The sequence below is a fragment of the Antrostomus carolinensis genome, unplaced genomic scaffold (genome assembly GCF_000700745.2).
Source record: "Antrostomus carolinensis isolate BGI_N321 unplaced genomic scaffold, ASM70074v2 scaffold21193, whole genome shotgun sequence".
Classification (NCBI taxonomy): domain Eukaryota; kingdom Metazoa; phylum Chordata; class Aves; order Caprimulgiformes; family Caprimulgidae; genus Antrostomus; species Antrostomus carolinensis.
Window position 1 is genome coordinate 12,376 of NW_010307598.1, and position 21,374 is coordinate 33,749.

General features: G+C 40.3%; 1 protein-coding gene across 1 annotated transcript in view; it reads left to right on the forward strand.

Moving 5' to 3' along the window:
• LOC104523042 (inositol 1,4,5-trisphosphate receptor type 1-like) overlaps positions 1–21,374 on the forward strand; it is a gene marked incomplete at its 3' end in the record, with an annotated part of 165,575 nt that overhangs the window by 7,209 nt on the left and 136,992 nt on the right. Inside the window, 3 exon segments of the mRNA XM_029084380.1 lie at positions 1,092–1,199; positions 2,360–2,470; positions 5,030–5,100. Of these exon segments, the coding sequence (XP_028940213.1) occupies positions 1,092–1,199; positions 2,360–2,470; positions 5,030–5,100 (290 nt within the window).

The window sequence follows — 21,374 nt, forward strand, 5'->3', positions numbered from 1 at the left end:
TTGGAACCTCAAGCAGAGACAGCTATTTCAGCGTTTTGAACTCGGCGATCAAAAGCATGGCTTAGGAGGATCTCCAAGAAACCAGCACATGGCCTTGGAAAAGATGTCTTTGAAAATCTATTCAGTTGGGCTTCTTTTTATCCAGGCTCATGTTTTTTTTGTTTGTTTTTTTTTTCCTCTTCCTTTGTTGCAGTGACAGATAGAAACTCTTTTCTATATTTATTTAAATGACAGGTAGATCCTGTATCATTTGATCCAGGATTTGGGGCTTTAGAGAAAATAAAGATAGTTCTTAATACCATGGAAGTGTACAACACTAAGTGGCTGTCTCCTCAGTCCTACATTTAGGCAGTCTTTCCTAAAAACAGAACTGAAGTATTCCTGATTTCACAGGGGTTTGGCTTCCTGATACATACATTGTTGAAATGATTTGACTGTGAAAAATCATTGGTTTTATTTGCAAAACCTGTTGTCAGGCTTATTCAGTGGGTCTTCACCTAATGCTGTCTTTGGGACTGCAGTTGTAAGCAGATGGGCTACCTTGGTGTCAAAATATTGACATGACCAAAAAATATTGTCATGAATCATGGCAATATTTCCCACTACAGTTCCCACAAGCACCACTCCAGCTCACCAGACGACCTATAAAACATACTCAAACCTACCTTTGATTCTGACAAAGAATCTGACAAAGAAATGTGTTGTGATTTAAATGGTACAAATAATATGTCATGACCTGAGAAAGCCCGCTCTCTGCCCCCCTTTCCCTCTTGCAGATGGGATGAAATGGGTCAGTATGCCTGGAGTGAACTGACTGTGAGCATCTGTTGGGATAAATACAACTACCCTTAAAACAATCCCACACCAAACGGGATGCCGGTAGCTGCTTGGTTTCCCCTAGTTTATTTTTCTAAGCAAGCATTTGCACATGCTGTGTTTTCTCTGATACCTGAAATTCCAGTGCAAGAACTTGTTCGGTTTTTGAAACAAGTGAACAAACAAAAGCAAAGGGTCTTGTTGTTTTAACCTCCGTGAGCTTATACTGAGAAATTCTGCCTGATAAATAGTAATATTGTGCTTTATTCTTCTAGGGGCAGTAAGCCGGAGATGACTGACAAGATGTCGAGCTTCCTTCATATTGGAGATATTTGTTCTCTCTATGCAGAGGGCTCAACAAATGGATTTATTAGCACTTTGGGGTAAGAACAGCTTTTCTCTTGTACTCAAAACATCTGTAAGAAGGACTAGCAGAACTCAGCTAGCTATCCTGAGCCTGACTCCCAGGAAATACTAGGTAAAGCAAGCTAGCTTTATGCACAGATTTGGCCCTAAATTTAATAATTACCTGAAGCTAACATGGCAAGCTAGATGTTGGGAGGATGGAGAGCCTCTTGATGGCTGTGGTATGGCTTTGATGTCCTTGGTGGGGAGGAAGAAGCTTATCAAGTTAAGGTGTGGGTAGAGGGAATGAATGCAAGCAAATGATTTTCATGTTGGTGTCTGTCCCGTGTCCATCCGTGTGTCCCGTCCTGTCCCTTCCTGTGCCCCCCCCCCACCACCCACAATCAGGAATGAATAGGCCCCAGTGCAATCTGCTGATGGGAAAAAAGGATGAAGCATAGGCAATGTAAGTAGTTAAAAAAAAGGAAAAGAAAAGAAAAAAAGGCAGCAGGCCTGCTCCTAACCGTTCCTATACCACTAACTTACCACTATGACGAGTTTTATCTTTTCTTACAGTGTTTGAGGTTTTTTCATACAAACACAATTGGTTTTCTCCAGTCAAAGGAGAAGGCGTTTTGAATCTTCAGCTTTGTCAATGGCCAGCACCCCAGAGCTGTGGTGGGAGCTGTGCCTTGCCAGCTCCTGCTCCTGGCGTGCTTCCCCACAGAGCTCATTTGTGCTTTTTTCTGCAAAGACATCAGAGTAGGTGCTCTGTAGGAGAGTGCCTCTTGAGCAGTGAGAAATGTATACCACTTGATTAAACAAAAAGTAGCCATTCATGTAGGAAAGGGAAGAGTTTGCAGAGAAAAGCCGTGGAATTTAAATACAGCTCTGACGAGTGGCAGGGGATATTTTATTCTGCTCAACTGCTGCTAAGGAGAAATCTCTGTGAACATCAGAAGCTGGCAGTGGAGCTGTGTACTCCCGATTTCGAAGACCTTGCAGGGGGCTGGATAAGAAGCTCAAAGAGTACATCTGCCACCTTGTTTCAAAGCACTGAGAAATTAGAGGGAGGGAAATAGCATGCATGACACATTGCTGTGGTACTTCAATGCTGAATGAGTAGCAAAGAAGCAACCAGGAAGCTTGATGATATGGTGAGTGGGCACGCACACAACATGCTCTTTCTCATTTCCAGTAGCCGTAAGGGCCTCAGGGTGGGTACAGTGACAGCAAATTTTTTGATGCCTACTGTCCAGATGCATCTGATAAATGGAGATCCCAAGCAGGGTACAAAGACAGCATCCTGGTAAGTCTCTTGGCAGGAAACGATGGGCTGGAATCTCATCTGAGTGACTCCGAATTAACTTGTAGGTTTAGTCCTCTAGCTATTAGGATTCTGGAAAATAAGGGGGCAGAGAAGGAAGCAGACACTGAAGATGCACCATGATCTATTATAGGAAAGAGAAGAAAATATGGGATGCTGCCAGAAAGGAAAGAAGGTATGATAAAAGCAAGGGATGTAGTAAGTAGGGTTGGTTGAATAGTATTTGGCGAATGTATTTGACAAATTTCCCAGGTACTCGTCAAATATGACACGTACACTCTGCAGTATTCAATCAGCTGTGTAACTGGCCAAATACTATCTGCTGGAAACTGGCAAAACTAATTGAACGATACTATATATTTGGCTATTTTTTTTTTTCTTCCTAGTATTGAAGCAAGTATGGCAGTAAATAATTCCAGAACAAGTAGAAAGTTGTTATGTTATGTTGAATCCCATACAGTGCATGATGAACAATATGCAGTGGCTGTGGCTTTTGATGGCATTGCTGAGCAGATATTTTTCACCATGGGTAGTCCTTTTAGACATTACAGGCCCCTAAGCACATGTATTTTCTAGGCTTGATGAGATGTTCTCATGGCAGGTCTGAAGATCCCTTAGTGTTAGTAGTGTCCTTTTTGATTTGATTAGTCCTGTTTTAAGGTAACCACATTATATAATGGCCACATATCTTCTGAGCCTAATTTAAGCCAGAAATCCCAATTGCAATGTGAAACATGAAATGCATTATCATCTTAATAAGCCTTCATAATCAAATTAGTTTTGTCCCATATTTAATTTAGTCTTTGTCCTGGAGAAAATTAAAGCAGCAAAGGAAAGATTCCGTGTAATTGTACTCTATACCATGTGGAGTTTCGACAGTCTTATGTCATAACAATGTGTAATGACTTGTTCATGTGGTTAATGAAGGTTGAGAAACAGATACCACTATACATTCTAATGTTGTTCCCAATCTTTGAAGAGTGTTCCTATTTAATATTCCTATGACATGACTGTTGCTTAATCAGGACTTTACTCTTGCTGTTTCCCAAACTCAGTGCTGTCATCATTATGATTACCGGTGTACAATATATCCTCTTTTGTGTTTTTCACTCTGTAAATTTTTTTCTTAGTAGTTTGGGAAGTTCCTCTTTACTTTCAATTTAATCTCAGGATGAGAGGGATATATTGCACTGAGAATATCTCTGTGTGGGATGATCAGAGTCACCCGTTTGACTTGATATTTTTTTTGGCCCTTTGTTCACTAGAAGCAGATGTTTCAGCACAAATATTAATGCTACCATTCTTGTTGGAGCACATTTATGTCTCTATAATACTGAATAGGGAGAAAATCCATGGGGAAAAAGCAATTTACTCTGAATGTTTGCGTATGCAAATTTTAGATGCATAGAACTGTTGAGTCCACTTAATCTCTCTGATCTCTTAATTTTTATGCACCTCATTATTTTCCATAATTGTTGTCTCAAGATGCTCCCTGCATGTAACCAGCCTCTGCAAGGAACAACTCTCATATTCTAGGTCTCAGTCTTTCTCAAGTTGATTCTGCATGAGAATGGACCTCTCAAACCTTTAAGACCTTGGAGTTTTACTTTCTACTTTTGTGTAGAAAGCCTCTTTGACAGATTGGTTTTCAGGGGCCAAATTGAGTCTTTTACGATCAAATCAGAAACTACAAAATATTTGGTTCCATTTCCTTTTTTACAATTTGGAAGCAGCGTTTGGTGAAAGTGCAGTTCCATGTTGATCCAAAGCATGCTGAGGACAGAGCAGTGCTGACGGGTGCATCTGAACTATTTTCTTTATTTTATGGGATCTGAATCGACCATACATTGAATTTAAATGAAACCTGTGGGGTTTTTGCCAGCGTGTATTCACAGGAGAAGCTCTGTCCTGGCATTCCCTACTGGAATCTCTTGGGTTCACTTGTCCAATTCACCTTCCAGGGTAGAACAGCAGGAGCTTGGTTCAATCCCTTGACTTACCTGGTGAGCAGGAGGGTGTATTTATGCCTTCCTTTCTCTTGGGAGTCACTTTTTATTGTGGCAGTTATTGTTTCTGCCTTTTCTTAATACTTGAGGGGTCATAGGGTGGTGTCCAGTTTGCATAGTCATCATATTTTCCTATTCTCTACCCTTCATATAAACACATTTGCAACATGATTCAAATCTGTCCAAGAGGCAATAATTGTTCTAAGGCTGTCTCTCACTTAACTAGAATATGGGCTGTTCTGTCTGCACCTCAAGGAGGGGACATAAAGATGATGCAGTATACAGGAGCAATGACTTATTTATTGTCCCACCTATCCAGGAGCATAGCTCTGGGCAACAGTAAAAATTAGCTGCATGCTTCTTAGAAAGATTTGGCATAAGTTGGCGTTTGGGGAATGTCTTCTGCTGAAGTGGCAACTCGGATGAAATATTGCAAAAAAAAAAAAAAAAAAAAAAAAAGACTTGGTTTTTGCTGATAAAGCTGTAAGCAACTGCAGGGGAACAGAATCTCACTTTGCTTCTCATTTCTTTGCAGCCTTGTGGATGATCGGTGTGTTGTACAGCCAGAAGCAGGTGATCTTAACAACCCACCCAAAAAGTTTAGAGGTAAGTTAATTAGACAGCTTATTACCCTTCTGGCTGGAAGAGGTCCTTCATGTTGTGCAATCACATGTAACTATTTTTGACTTCCAGGCTTTCTATAGAATATTTTAGTGGCACTTTCTTCTGTGAAGGGCAACTCATGAGGGGAAATAAAAATATATGTATATATGTGTGTGAATGTGTGAAGTGAGTTGTGGGACTTAAAAAGAATGCTTTGTGAGGGGAGGGAGATGGGGTTGCCAAGTGAGGTCGACTCTCAGAACTGTCCAAACTTACAGGGTCCCTGTAAGTTTAATTTCTTTTTCTCCATACTATCATACGTGCCATGTAGTTACTCAGTACCAAAGCTGTATCAGAGAAGAGGAAAATGAAAAGGAGCAAATGTTTGTAACAACTTTTGCTGCTTGACCTCATTCAGTATTAACTGCATTTGACTTGGCTTTCATTCTGACAGGAAACTTATGCTTAGTGATAAGAAATTAATGCCTACTGCTTTGCACAGTTTGGCTAGGGTTGATTTGTTTCAGAAAAATCTCAAACAGGAAGAGAAGCACCAAATGAAATTTTATTTGGAAAAAACTTCTTGAATTCTTTTTTCACCCCATGGTTGCATCTTTTACCCAAAGGTTAATTCAGCCAAATATTCTAAAAATTTGATCTGCCTTTTATTGCTGTTCTCAGATGTAACAGCAACTGTTTGTCTTGTTTCTTTGTTGGATGATTCTTGTTTCTTTGGTTATGCTTTGCCTTGTTCAGGGGCTCATCAGTACCATAATTAATTCTAATCAGTTTGGGCCAAAACTGCACATGATTGCTTTTGAAAATCACATTCCTTCTGTACTGCTGATTTTGTTAGCTGCTGGGTTTTTTGTTCATTTGGGTTTTGTTTTGTTTTGTTTTTTTATTTTTTACCATCACATGAAGATGTCTTATGTAATGAAACTCTCTTTTTAGGATATTGCTGAAGTCCATGAATTCTTGTTGGTTTTTCTACCCTTTTATAGGAAAACTAAATAGCTGATGATTGAAATACTTGAAGAGGCAACCTGGGAAGTTTCAACATTCAATATTAAGGTCTCCAGAACAATGGTGTTATGTGAACCAGAGCCCTGACTCCAGGCATTTCTTTACGTTAAAATCATATGAAGGAGTAAAGTTAGATTTGACTGAGACTGCTGGGTGTAGAATGAGGGGAGGGGAGAGAGAGAGAAAAGAACGAGAAAAAGGCAATTCTTGCTAGCACAGTTCAGGAACTGCACGTACAGAGAGACATTTGTCTGACATAAAACATTGTGGTTAGACATTGTAAATGTTCTCATATTACTTATAATTTATACATGGAGAGAGAATGGTGTGAACCTTTTCCAACCTTTGTAGTTAATTCACTAAAGCTTTCATGAGGAAGTTTATGCTTAATGGTAAATGGCAACAAAAGTCATAAAAATTTAGCAGGCATTTGTTATTTATACACATGCTTTATAAGTGGAGTCTGAGATAAAATGCTTTCCATGATAAATATGTTCAGAAGAAGTAATAATGAAGTTTATCGCACATATGGAAAATACCCCCCCTTTTTTTATTTTTATTATGAAGCAAAGGCACCCAGAGGCTTGTCTGGGGTTTTGCACGGGAAGTTTCTGGCAAAGTTGGGAACTGCAGTCATGTCTTTGCAATCTCACTTGATGCTTTTATGACACTTTGCAAAAATACCTCCTTTGCAACTGGAACACAAGGTCTTCCCTAAGGTGCGTTTATCCAAACAACAACGTTTACATCTGGGATATAAAGCAACCACGGGCATCTGGTGAATGTAATTGAGTAGTCCCAGTATTTAGTTTTGTCATACTTGAGATTTAGATTCCATTGCCTTGGGCAGTGTCACGGGTGCAGCAGATCAGTAGCAGCGTGGAGTGGGAACTGATGTGGAAACGTTCTAGTATCCATTAAACTTTGTACATGGTGCCCACGTTTGTTCAACGATTTCATACGGTCCATAGAGACAATAGGATCGCTGCAGTTCGAGGCCTGAGAAGAAGCTTAATCTTGGTTTGAATTCAAATAGGTGGCAAAACACTGGGGCTGGTAACTGAGAAGTAACTTTGGAAGATCTCATTAGAGCAGGACCGAAATTAATCAAATGTAAGTGACTTACATTATAGCTTTACACAGTACTGGAAAAACACCTCTATGCTATAACCTGTGTCATGGCTGTGTGCAAATCCTCTTTCAAATGAGCTGTGCTGTAAGGTGTCCAGACACAGGTCAGTCAAATCTGCAGTCACCTTCTGAGAGGAGCATACGCTGAACGTGTGACTTCGTGGCCAATCTCGAGGATCTCGCTGCGGGTAGTATTTTTAAGAAATGTAATTCTAAGCTTCTCTGAGCATATCTGTCGACTGTGGGCAGATGTAAAACAGTTGTAAATATAATTTTCGTGCTTAATCAGAGTGGTGAGAGAGATCTAGAAGCAGGATTGACTGCTTAGATATGCATACATGACTCTAAGAAAATGCAGTGTGAAGCTACAGCATATATATCCAGTAGCAGAATGAATCCATCCTGCTTTTTTTCTTAGCCATGGGTGCTTCAGGTTTTCAAAAAGTCTTGTTGCCTAGGCTACATTTAATCAGTTGCATCTCATGGCAGCAGCAAGGCCTTGGTCTACAGGGTGGTGGGTTTTCTTTCCTTTCTACTTTAGACCCTTGAAGTACAGCAGAGCTGCTGTGCACAAAGTGGTGGTGTGTGCGTGCACTATCTTTCTTCCTGGAGAGAACCTCTCTGTAGGAAAGGCAGTTGACAGTAGTACCTGGCCATGAGTATGTGCTGTCACTAAAGGCTGATAACCTGCTTGTGGTGAGAAAATACTTCCTGCCTGAGGAATGCTGTTCTAAAAGCAAGCACTTCATAGCTGACACGGAGGTGGGTTTTGTGTGCTAGTAACTCCCTCCTTTTAAAAATGTTGGCTTCAAGTTGTCCTAAGGAAAATTCAGCGAGGGAAGCTTGATGCGTGTGTGCATGAAGGGGGTTGAACAGAGTGATTTGCAGTGACACGACTGGAGACGGAGATGGGAACCACAGAGCCCTTCAGTCTGCTTGGAGGAGAATGTCCAGAGGTATCCTGAGGACACGAGGGCTTGCTGTGCTGACAAAAGTTGTGGAAAAAGTAGGCTGGCTGATTAATCTGGTGCTGATGGAGCCCTGAAATGCAAGAGGAGGCTGAGAGTAAGATGGGAGAGAGTTCAGGTAAGATTTGGAGTGTGGTGTAAAAGTATAAATGAGACATTAAAAAAAAAAACATTCAGAGGGTGTATTAGATCGAAAAAACTGAAGTGCTGGAGTTGGAAAGAACTCTGAAGGTATTAGTCCAGCAACCTCAAGTTACTGAGTATTTACCAGTAGTAATTTCACATGTTAAATGCTGTTGTGCCTCTAGGTACTTAAAATATTACTGTGATCACTCCAAGGTCTGAAGGCTCTTTTTTTCCCCCCTTCCTTTTTCCCATCCCAATCACAAGTAAAGCACCTGAAGTCTGTGGTTTGAGGCTGGATGGTAATTATGGTCTGTGAGATTTCAGTGGAATTTTTGTATTTTATTCTGGGTTTCTGAATCCACTTCAAATATGGTGGTTTGAGTGTGTTGGGTTTTTTTTTAAAGTACAGTGTTTCTCTGGCCCTTCATATTTTCAGCTCCAACTCATTCAAAAGTCCTTTAAAACTGCCTTGCAAAATGTTGAGTACATTCATTAGGGTGTTTCTTTTTTAAAAATATTGGTAAGAAAATTCTTGTGAAAGGGTATTTTGGTTAACTGGTCTGAATATACTGTGTACAGATGAGATTCCTGGAAAAAAATCGTAGTTGTATGAATCTCCAAAAAAAGTAAAGAGTGTGACAGTTCCTTGGTTATCTGCAGTGCTTTGCACAAAAAAACCCAAAACATTTGACGTATTTTCTAAAACTGGAATCGCAGCTCTAATTGCTGTCGTGGAGTATGACTGTGCATCTGAATTGTGACTATAAATGAACATCCTTTTAATATTCATGGGTTTATGTGGAACGTATGAACTACAGCTGACCCTCTAGCTGGGCTAAAGGCACCGGTGTTTCATTAGGAATCATTCACACTCAAACACAGAGAGACAGACAGCTATTTTGCCAATTAAAGTCAGCCCCAGCAATAGTGGCAAAGCTGAAGCAGAACCCAGGGCTGATAATTTAGTGCTTGAGCTGCTGGGTCTGTGCTGCATTAGTTAGTTGGTGAGTGCTTTTGCAGGGGTTTTATTTGTGCTCGGTTTGGATTGGAACATAGCACTGCGCTAAGCCAAATGTGTTTGCTTAATGCAAGACACTGCTACTCCACCAAAACAGTCTGTCTGACAGCCTTCTCGGGAAATTCTTTACAGCTCTTTATTTGGGATGCAGATCTGTCTGCCAGGGATCCAGAAGCTTTGCAATAGCTGCATCAAACACAAGGAAAAAGGGCACTTACTGGGTTAATTTGTCCAGCAGCTACCTCCTTCCAGAACATTGTTTTAGTAGTTGCTGAGCAACACTCTTTTTTTGGCAAGCTGTTCAAGGAATGAACCCATATCTTAGACTTAAAATACCCTCATGGTGAAGCAGAAGATGAGTAGTTCAAATTCTGTTTGTTCTTTTTGATCCTAATCCATTCTGTATGCTCTTTCTGAATATTGCCTTTGTGGAGCCTTGGGTTAGTCTGGGCTGGTGGTGGGGGTTAGCACTGAGGGTCTCAGCCCTTGAACTACAACTTCATCTTCAGTAGAAGAAATGACCTGGGCACTACAAAGAAGCTTTAATATATAAATAAATAAATATACATATAAATATATATATATCTACACACCCCAATTGTTTTGGTGGATTTCTCTTAAATTTGCACTGTGCTCAGCATTGATGAAAGTCAAGCTGCTTCTCCATAACAAACATTTTATGTTTTGTCCTTCAGAGCTTTGCCATCAGTGATCTGAAGCCTATAGGCTACTGCTTTGTTTAAATTGGAGGAAACCATATAATTTATGCAGGCTATGGAGTCATGTTGCATACATATGGGATTATTTAGCCTTATTTAGCTTGTTTATAGTTTGACATTTGCATTTGAAGGGTCACATACAGAGTTTTCTCAAACACTTCAGAATTAAAAAACAAACTAAAAACAGGCAGATCCCTCTGCCTGTTAGTTTTGGAAAAATATTAGCAGCATACAGAAATGCACTTTCTAGGTGGTAAGATAGCTCAGTACCATCCCCTGTACTCATCAAGAAGAATTTTTTGTGGTTGTCTCTTTAGGTATCATGTGTATCAAGCCTTTTGGTATCATGTGTTCAGCTTCAGATAAGTGTGTAGCCTCAAATCCTATTGCTCTCCATGCACTCTCTGTGCATACTTTTCCAGATCTACTCTGGTGAAAGCAATTATATCAGCTCAGATTGCTTTTTAAACTTTGATGTGAAATAGTCTGAATTCTATTCTGCGTGCATTAGATGAGTTCGAGTGGGTGTTTTGCAGAGGTTTGAGGGCATATTCCTGGATTGATGGTGAGAAGAGGAGGAGTGATAGACCTAGGCTACATGACCAAGCTTAGGCTCCTTTTTCTCTTCAAAAATGGAGATTCTAATGCTGGTGAAATGTTTGGGTATATTAATTATTATAGTGCCTAGATTCCTTTAAGGAATATTTAAACAAATGTCTAAATGTGGCCTTTTTCACTGTGATAACCCTGTATTAGCAGATAAAATAGAGAGATTCCTTTTGTGTGTAAGAGGCAGAACTTCTGAGAGTGCTTGAGTCTGAAGTTCAAAGCTTAGGATGGTGGTCTTGAAGAGAAAGATATCACTTGTAATGGAAAAGGGACTCCTTTTCAGTTCTGTCCAAGAGAGATTAAAATGCACATGCTGAATACCAAAAATAAGAAGTGGGGCAATGAGAGTAAATACTGCTTAACCAAGTTCTCTGGTTTATAGCCAAACACCATAAAAAGAAAAAAAATTATGCTGCTTAGCCCCTTTTCAGAAAGATTACTAATATCCTGATGTAGTGGAAAATCAAAACAAACTTTGTTATGATGGAAGAGAAGAATGGTGTAACTACAGTCTAATGTTGTGCCTATAGTTTTTTTTATTTAAAATGGAAGCATTGGTCACTTTGAGTAGGAAAAATCTTTCAATCTTGCTGAATTAGGATATATTTAAAATATCTAAAATACCCTTTCACTCCCTTGGTGAGGAATCCTTTAGTATGATTCGTAATATTTATAGAACTGTACTAGGAAACTGCCAACTGCTAGTACACATTTGAATTTGATGCCCTTTATACGATGAAGAAATCCTGAGTGCTGTCTGTAAAATGTGAATCTTTAGCCCACTGCATCCTACATACAAGCAAATGTTACAGACAATTGTCACCGTGGCATTTAGGTATTTCAAAAAACCGAAAAGTCACAAGTGTTGCATTTTCATACAGACAAATGCACTTTATATTTGCCAAAGCTTGGAAAATTTGGTGAGAGAGAGTGTCCTAAGCAAGAGTTGATGCACCACTGGAATGAGCGTGCCCAAGCCTCCTTCCTCTCTCCGCAGGTCAGGCGGTAGGCAATGCCCACTGCCTTCTCTGCTGGCCCTTGTTGACCTCAGAGGGACATCATGAACACCTCCTTTCTGGACATTTTTAACCACAGACTTTGTGCCAGTTTCATCAGTGATAATCTTTTATTCAAACATGCAAAAGTAGCTTGTGGTGCTTTGAAATCCCACAGTGACTGGATGCAGGAACCAAAGGGGAGCTTTTCTGGTTTCCTCTTTCTTTTTTCTTTCTCTTTTTTCCACACAGGAAGGTAAGTATTGTCATGGAGAGCAAATCAGAAGCTGATTTTGTTTGATTTGATTTGCCACCTCTATTGCAGTGTGGTTCCTTACTGAAGACAGCTTTGTAGTCCAGTTGGTAGCTATGTGTGCTGAAGCACCAGGACATCCTAAAGACATTCCAACTCCCTGATGCTGATGTGCTTTGCTGAAACAGTGGATAAATAATAATAATAATAGTGAATTGGCTAAATGATTCTGGGTTTAACTGGGATGGTTTAGCACAGGTTTTCTGTGTCCTAGTGATGGACTGCCAAGACCACAATGGAACAGGTCTGTATGGCACAGGTTACAAGAGTGTCTGTTTAACTTGACGTTAAAGTTGTCGACACCAAACAAAAAGAGGGGATGGGGTGTTTGGGATACACAGCTGAAGATTGGTTAGGCTGTGTTTGCATGCTGGTCTGCACAGAGAATACTGTGGTCAAACAGCTGACTTGACAACTTCTGGTTTTAAAGTGCTTTCATCTTAAATGTTTCACATCTAGATGAAGGCAGAGCAAAGCCCCTTTGAAATAGAACGTGGCCATTAATATGCATAACTGGAATGCTGTATGAAAAACGCAATCTGTTGGTTAAGAGGGGGATTTAATTGAACTCCTAGTGTGAAGTTTTATGATCTGTGCGCTTCTGCACCCATCTGACAAATGTGGATAATAGCTCTGTACTGATGAGACATTCTGTGCAGGACAACCTGGGAAATACACTGGTGTAGTGACCGAGTCCTAAAAATGAAGAAATCAGCAAAGTGCTGGTTTGACTGTTCATTCTTCCTCAACAGCTCTCACAGGTCTGAGCTTTTCCCCCCGTGGAAAATTCAGGTTATTTCAGGTAGCATGGAGGGAGGGATTGCCAAAAAGCAGTGCTTAGCTATTAAGTAGAGCAGTACTGTTAATAAACCTAACCCCAACCTTGTAGACAAAAGAATACTGTGGCTTTGTTGCCATAGTTTCAGTGCAAAATCTGACCTTAGCTACAATAACATTCAGTTAGAAAGAACTAGCTAATCAGTTTTCTAAAATTAGTGTGTTCCCTAGTACATAAGCCAGTAAGAACAGGATATTTAATGAAATATTATACTTAGTCACAAGAGCCCAAGGGAGTGAAATGCCTTGATGAATTGTGGGGGCGGGGTGACATTGGTGCATATCTTTTAATATAGCAAAGTTATTAAAATGTGTGGCTTGCTTAATATTTAGGGTAGCTCAACTGTTGTGTTCTTCTGTGCATTCAATCTACTTTGCTCTGTTCCTTTTAAAAGCTCTCAGAGTCTGTTCTGTAAGCTGGAAAGATTGAGATGCTGGTGAGTCTCATCAATACTAAGTACTTCCAGAGGACCTTCAAATAAACTTCAGGGCCAGTGTTTGTGCTTTTGTTAGTACAGCCTGAGTGCTTTGCAGGTGAAGGAGTCTTGCTCATATAGAAGGATGCAAATACTGAAGCAGATGGATAAAGCCATAAAGCTTGTGGATAAAAAAAACCAAACTGTGTGTGAGGGAAGCAGTCTCCCAGGTGTGAGGTACTAGACATCTTCAGCTTTTCACCAGTTATCAAAAGTGTTGAGAAACTTAAGGGAGAGATTCAGAGCTGGCTGGTAAAGTCTGCTGTGTAAAATATTACCATCAGTGCAGAACACCTGACTTGAGAGTGCATTTATTACACCTGAGGCTCACTGACCTTGCCCTGGGTGAGATTTTATCAAACTGTGGTAACCTAGAGTGAAAGATTGTTTCTTGGCAATATGGGAACTGTGAGGAATGATCAGATTTTCTTACTTGCAAGTTGGTTATTTGAGTATTAATATAAGAAAAATATGTAATATACTAATTTAAGATGGGAGGCTAGGTGAGCTGTTACTCACTTCTGTTTGAAATTTAAGTTCTCATTCAGCCTGCTCAGTGTTTCTGCCTGGCTGAACCGTATTGCCCACGTAGTCGCCAATATGCTGAATTTTTCTTCCTCTGGGTCTTGAGTGGTACTTTGCAGCTCAGGAAGCTGAACTGCCTTCTCTGCAAGTCTGACGTACAGGATCATGCTAGTGAAACGCAGCTTTGCTGGCATCTTGTTGGCAGTACTGAGGTGTGAGCCTGTGTCATCCAGCTCCCATCCTGACTCGCCTGCTGCATCGCAGTGATGAGCACTGGTCCATTGCTGTTTGGTGCTTGAGAGGTACCAAACACATGGAGAGATTTAGACAAGGAGTATCTAAAGCAATGGAGTGATACTTATCAATTTGGTGGTAGCTTTTTTGATATTACATGTAGATGTGGTGCTTAGGGACGTGGTTTAGTGGTGGACTTGGCAGTGTTAGATTTACAGTTGCACTCGATGATCTTAAAGGTCTTTTCCAATCAAAATGGTTCTATTTCATTTAGCCAGAGTGAGTTAGTAATGAATTGTCACCTCTTCTGATAGTGCTTGACAGTTAAGGTTAAAAGTGCCTGTAATTAGTCAAAAGCAACTATAATTCATGTAATGGATTTCCTGAGACTTAGCTTTGGACTGTCCTGGATGTGTAGAAGCACAAACGTTTGGTGACACACGCGGTAGAGTTTGATTCACAAAACCATTTTTCACCTCGAATGCGCTGACACTTGCATCGCTGAGCTGTCAAGCAGATCCTCTTGGCTGTCTTGGTTTTGCTTCTGTGACATGTAGCTTATGATTCCTGGTACAGCACACAGTCACGGGAAGGTGTGATCCGTATTCTTGGATCTTCCAATTCAGATTAGCATGTTGGTACTTCAGGGTTTCTCTGCCTTGTAAACCCAGCTGCCTTCCCCAGCACACTTTAGGAAGCCATACCTAGCTTTGACTTTGGCAGAGGAATGAACAATATTCTCAAGTCTTTTTCCCTCTATATTTTTATGTGACCAAATTTGATTTCTTGTTACCCCTTGACTTGGTGTGATCATGAGGTGTTTCACTTTTCAGAGGGAGTAGATAAGTGTGCTGTGACACCTCCGAGGATCTCCTCTGTGTTGAACTCTGAAGAGTCTGTTGTGTAGAACCTCACTTCTCTGTTGCTTTTGGGACAGAGTGAAGTTCTGTGCTGCTGGCAATAGCAGTAAGTTATACTAACAGCTTTAATTACTTTACCTAAAAAAAAATAAGGCTTTATATTTTGAAAGGACTTACAGTTCAAAATATGTTCAATTTAGGTTATTTAAGAAGACAAGATAAATATGCTAAGTACCCATACCAATGAGGTCTTACAGGTACTGTGTCCAAGTGCCACATAGAAGTCATTAGTCAAAGAGGAACCCAACCTCAACCCAAAGTTAAATTATTTAACTTCTCATTTTCTGGGTAGCCTGTTCTTCACTGAGCAAGAGTCCTGACTGAAGTGGTACCTCCTCAGCTGTAAACAGAGTAAGTACTTCTGTTTGAGAGCAGTCAGAAGAAAAATGGTGAGGTTGCCAGCATAGCCAGTCATAAAAATGTGCTGTTAGGAAAGCCAGACCTTGCCAGTTGTCTTCAGCGAGCAACCTGTGACACTTGCATCTTCCTCTGTTCCCACATTTCTGCTGGAGATTGAATATCCTGTCCTTCTCATTGCAGAATCTGAATTCATCTTCTAATGTGTCAACACCTGACTGTGATTTCTCTTCTTCTGTTATTGATGCATTAGTAACACCTCCAGCCGAGTTCTTCACATTGCTGGGTGGAGATCAAGGTGCCAGTGCTGATCTGTGGAGCTCCGTGTGATTTGGGTCCTGTCTGTACAAAAATCTCTAGTCTTTCCTGCATAACTTTCAAGTTTGTGATCCAAATGCTGGGAAACAAGTTGTTGGTGAAGTTTCTTGATTCTGAAAACTGTGTTTTTTGTGATCCAGAAAGGAATTCGCTGGTTTGAGGTCAGTCTTGAAAGGCACCTACTGGTTCTTTAGGAATAAGCTGGAAATGATCAGTTTGTTTCCTTGCTTGATTCACAGCTGACTGGCTGGGGTAGGGAGTTGCAGAAATCCCAGATTAGTGGCCTCTGACAAACACAACCAGTACAAAGCAGCCCTCTGTTTCTCACTCAGAAAGAGTATTGTTTGTAAACATACCTACGCTGAGTTTTCTCATTTGCTTTAAAAAATATAACAAATTGGCATATATAGGAGTCTGTTTCTTAAGTGCTGTACTTGCCTTTTAAACTTCTGACTTTGTGGTCATAGCAAAGGGCAAAATGCACTGAGTGTTTGGTGTGATGTTGTGGAAGCTCAGGTGGAGGCTTTCTGCCAGCTGGTAACTGGTGTTGGAGCTGTTGGTGCCTCTGCCTTCGGCTGGTCTGGCTGCAGCCTAGCAGAGGTGCTGCGAAGTCTGAGCTCAGCAGCTCTCATTAAATGCTGTTCTCTTGCTGTGAAAGTCAAAAGCGTTGAGGTTGGCACGTCTCATGGGAATGTTTCAAACACTAGAATAGCCATTACAGATTGACTGACACTAAATGCAATGTTCCTCGAAAATTTTATTCTAATGAACAACTTATTATTCAGTCAAGTAAGAGAGTTGTGTGTTAGGACTAACACTTCCTTCATACCTAATTTGTGAAAATAATCAGTGCCGAGCTCTCAGTGTTGGCAATTATCATCTGTTTTGATTATATAATATACAGAAGTTCAATGAAAACATAACTCCTTGTATTTTGGTTGAAGAGTCTCTCTATAGCTCTCAGTCAGACCTTCAGAATAAGAAATCACCTCCAAGCTCTACTGACAGCAGAGAAACCGTGACAGTGCTAGAAAATGCTGCTACAGGATCCTCTCCTGCTTTAACTAGAACAAATTATTTCTGAGCCAGATTTTATTAAGGATACATAAAGCTTTGCTATGCAAAAGCAGTCTGGTAACACTTAGACCTTGTATTTAGTGAATGTCAGCCCTTTTTATTTGTCGAGGTTAAAAATTATACAAGGAAAAAATAAACACAGAGCTTTTAGGCATGAGGAAGTGAGAGAGCTGGATGAAGGAGCAGCCATCCTGAAAAGGGAAAAATCTTTGCTGTATCTACAGAAATCCTTTCCCTCCCCTCCTAAGCAGCGTGTGATCTCCAGCCAGCACCAGTTAACTTTAAACAACCCCAGGAGGCAGCGGTTTGGGCTGATGCTGGCCCAGCTGGGCTGGGGAGTCAGTACAAAAGGGTTGGTGTGTGTTAGGGATTCCAGTCCACGACTGCTCTTCATGCTGTAAAACTGCCTTTTGTTTTTGAAGAAACAAGAATAAATCTCAGTATTATTAGAATGTAACCGGTACCTTTGTGGAAAGAGGAAAAGTTTAGTCCCGTCTCTGCAAACCTCTGAAGTGAAATTGTTAGAGCCTGATGCTGCTGGGATACTGAATGTGACCAGAGAGAGGACCGAGCTGGATATTTACTTCAGAGTTGTTCAAAACACCTCCCAAAAGCAGGAGTTGCAGCACTGATCTGGCCAATCCTCCATCAGTCCAGCCTGGAAGTTTTGATTAATCAACACTAAAGGCTTCAAAGAAAGTCTGAAGAACCAGGTGGTGGATTTGTGATTTTCCATGGTCTCAAATGACTTCAGCACTTCGACTACAGTCTTTTTATGTTAATTTCACTAGATGTTCCTGTCAAAAGCATCCCAGTGCCTTTGACTTCTCACTCATGTCTTAACATCACTATTAAGCAAAGGTGCTTTTTGGAACATATACATCTGTGCAACCTTTCTGACTTCATTCTGTCCTTCAAAAGTGCATTTTCCATATTGATTAACAAGCAAATAATGTGTCCCATGTTCATGTGATCACAACCAAAGCCAGTAAAGAAGAACTTGAGGTACTGTACTATGAGTAACTCAATGACCACACTTTCCTGGGAAACCAAAGTTGTGTCTTTGGTTGCTGAGGGAGCTTTTGGCGAAGGAAAGAGGATGGTGATGGCATGCCCTGCATGTGCTCAGCAATACAAAGGAGAATAATCTTTCCCTGCTGTAAAGTACCTACTCTCTGCACAGGAGTGGCAGCACCCTACGAGCTCACGTCTTAAGGATTGGAAGGTAAAGTCTGAAGGCCATATAGATTTTACAGTTAGTTCTTGGTTATCACTGACAAGTTTATTAAACTCAGAATTTCTGTCCTCCCACTCCTTCTCAGGCAGATGGCCTTGGTCATGGAGAATGACAATGAAGAGAAGATCCTTCAAAGATGATCTACAAGATTTAATTCCAATTATATATATTTTTTCCATATGCTGTCAGTCATGTGCTTTAAAGTTTTTGTGTTTTATGAAGATTTGAGAAATTTGACAGATGGTAATTCTGCATTGGGATCAGAATTTGTCTGCGGAGAACTCTTTGGAGTTTAACAGCTTATTTATTTTACAGTCTCCTTACAGGTTCATTTGTGTGTGTATGTATATATATACACACAAATAAATATTGCAAGAGAAGGGAGTGCACTGTATATAGGTGATTTTCTATTTAATTGTAGTAGCTTATGTTATGAATATCTGCTAATATTTCACATCAGCTTCTTTTAATCTTAAAACTATGGTTGAAATTTAATTTCCAATGTTTATCTGATACAAAAAAAATGAGAGGGTATTTTAATATTTGTTTGGGTTTAGTATTTAGCTGAAGCTGCCTTGGAAGGTCAGCAGCCATCACCATAGTTTTTCAGTCTTCACAACCCTCAGTGCTGAACAGTAATTTTCAGGACCTTGAAGGCATATGGGTAGCAGAGAAAGGCAGAAAGGGAACAAATGTAATTAGTGCTTTACCTCTATGAAATGTGTGATTGAGGGGAAACCTTGCAGCTGTGTTGAGGCTAAACTCATTTCAGTCTGTGTTTCCAGAAGGATGCCACAATTCACTCGTGCTGCCTCTGCACCCCGAGCCAGCACCCATGAAATGGGAAGCGGAAGGGATGGGGGAGAGAGGAAAGCCCCTTACAGGCTTCTGAGAAGATGGGGAGTTCATGTGAGGTTCTTATTCTTTTCAATTAGTGAGAATAACTGAGTGTTCAGACTAAAACGAGAAAATCCAAGAATCTTTATTGGAAAGAATATTAAAACATTGAAGTTTTTAATTTTCTGAAATTCAAAAGAAAAAAGAAACAGAAGCCAAAACCATGGAGAAAACTTGAAAAGTTCTTGCAATTTTTTTTTCTTTTAGAAAAAGTGTTGTTGTTTTTTTCAGACATTTTCTAGGGGCAGAGGATTTCTGTTTGAAGAAATTTTTCTTTCAGCTTTCTGTGTTAAAACTTTCCTAACTGCTAGCTTGCATACATTTGTGCTGTACTGAGGATCTTTGTGATCCTTTCCTGAGGTTTGTTCCTGATGATAACTGGGAAGGGATTGAGTGGAGCAGACTGCTTCTCATGCAGAATTAATTCCATCTTGCTGTACCTTGCTTTCCCTGTGGATACTCCCAATGTTTACATTTTCTATTTTCTTTATTGTACCTTTTCTGTGCAGAAACTACAGGGTTTGTGTGTCTGCTCTGTGTTTTTGTAAGTATGGAGAGCCTGGCCATTGCTTTGATGGCCGTGCAGCTACCATAGCTGTAAAACCACAATTGGAGGTAGTGAGGAAGGGGTGCTAATTGCAGAATTTGGAGGGAGAATTAAAAAAAAGACCTTGAGGTTTTACTCAAACCTCAGATTTGTCACATAAGTCCATTGCCACAGACTGTTTTGTCACTACAGGTGCAAAAGTGTTGAGGGTCCTGACTTTGAGAAGTACCTTTGAGATAGTGGGGTCTGAGATCCCAAACAGTTAACTGCTCTAAAGAGCAGTGGGATATTCGTGCAGGGTTTAAATTATGGTTAATAAAGGGTTAAAGTTAAACCTTGTGTTGGGAACTAGACATCAAAGTACTCAAAAAAAAAAAAAGAGAGAGAGAGAAAAAGAAAAGGGGGGAAAAAGAGTCAAGAAAATGAGTTACAGCCTTAGACTTAAAAACTCAATAGCTTTAAAAGAAAAACTGTTATCCTTCAGATATTTCAAAGTCCCTGTCACGTAATGTTCTTTCCTTCAAACTGTGGTTAAAGTCTTGTTTCAGAAAACCACGATGACTCAGCTACTTTGAATATCTGTTCATTTAGCGTGTGGCTCATCTTGGAAGCCTTGAGATTTTTCTCCCACCTCTAAAGATTGTTTTTATTGGTGGATACTTTATTAGCAGTATCTTTTGCACTATGCTAATTTTAAACATTAAATATTTAGATTTTTAAAGAAGTGTAAAGGCATATTACCTTAATATTGGTAAGTAGGAAGGAGAACATTTGTTTATAAATATTTATTATTTTTGCAAAGTTTATACAGAATTTTTTTTCACGTTTGAAGGTGACTGCTCCATTAGCGCTGTCTGATGTCTATTGCAGTATAAAGCTGGATTATGCTGATCTCTTCTGAAGGACTGAAATTTTTCCTTAGATATTTTTTAATTGAAACAGTTAACTTGTAGAAATTAAGTTGCTCCTATGGTGCTTTGGCCTCCTCAGATCTGTGTGTTGGTCAGATGGCGCCTTCAGAATATTCCATGGACGACATCCTCCCATGTATCAATATGAATATCTTGTCTTTCTAGCTGCAACCTCAGATAAATTCTTCTGTGTTCATCTGTACAGCACTGCATGTTCTTGAGGACGTGACCTGCCTTGTTCTGTGTTTTATGTCCTCAGGCTCTTGGCTTGGCAATGGTATGGGTGGCCTGGGGAGAGCTGGTTCTGGACAGAGCTTTTTCAACATCAGTTGGATGGCCTGGTGAGAGATGTTTCTGAACGCATCAAAGAGAATTTTTGAGCAAAACCTATATAAATACTCATAAACCAGAACTAGTAGATTGTACAGGGAGGAACTATGTGAATCTGCTCTTCCATGTGGTAGGGCTGCAATGTATATTTTTATCCTTATTTAGTGTCAGAAGCTTGAGTGTGGTAGGAGGAATAGATGATAGCGACCAGATACTTGTGATAATTAGGGAAAGTAAGATGTTTAATGGAATAACCCTTCCATAAGATGTAGCGATCTCAAGGATGACTTCTTCAATAGCTTGAGTTTGAGCTTTGTCAGGCACATTCTGTGTGGGTTTTCTGTGCTTACAAGTCGGTGGCACAACCAGCTGTCAGGCTGGGCTTCTTAGATTCGTATGGAGTTGATTCAACCTCTTGATTAAAATTCCTGCAGCTGACTGAATTGCTGAAGTGGACATCTTTGCAGTGATTCTTGATTCCTAGCATCACGCTGGTGCTAGATCTGAGGACACAGAAATCATCTCTTATTCATTTTTCTCCGTGTTTCCCTGTTGGTACGCAGAAGTGTTGCCATGGAGGAGAGCGTGGGGTGGGAGTAGGCAGGAACCAGCTGCTTTAGGGCCACGCTGGGAAGAAGGCTGGGGGAGGATAACGCATGAAGCCTGCTCTTACAAACAATCCGAGGAACTTCTTGCTGTCAAGCGT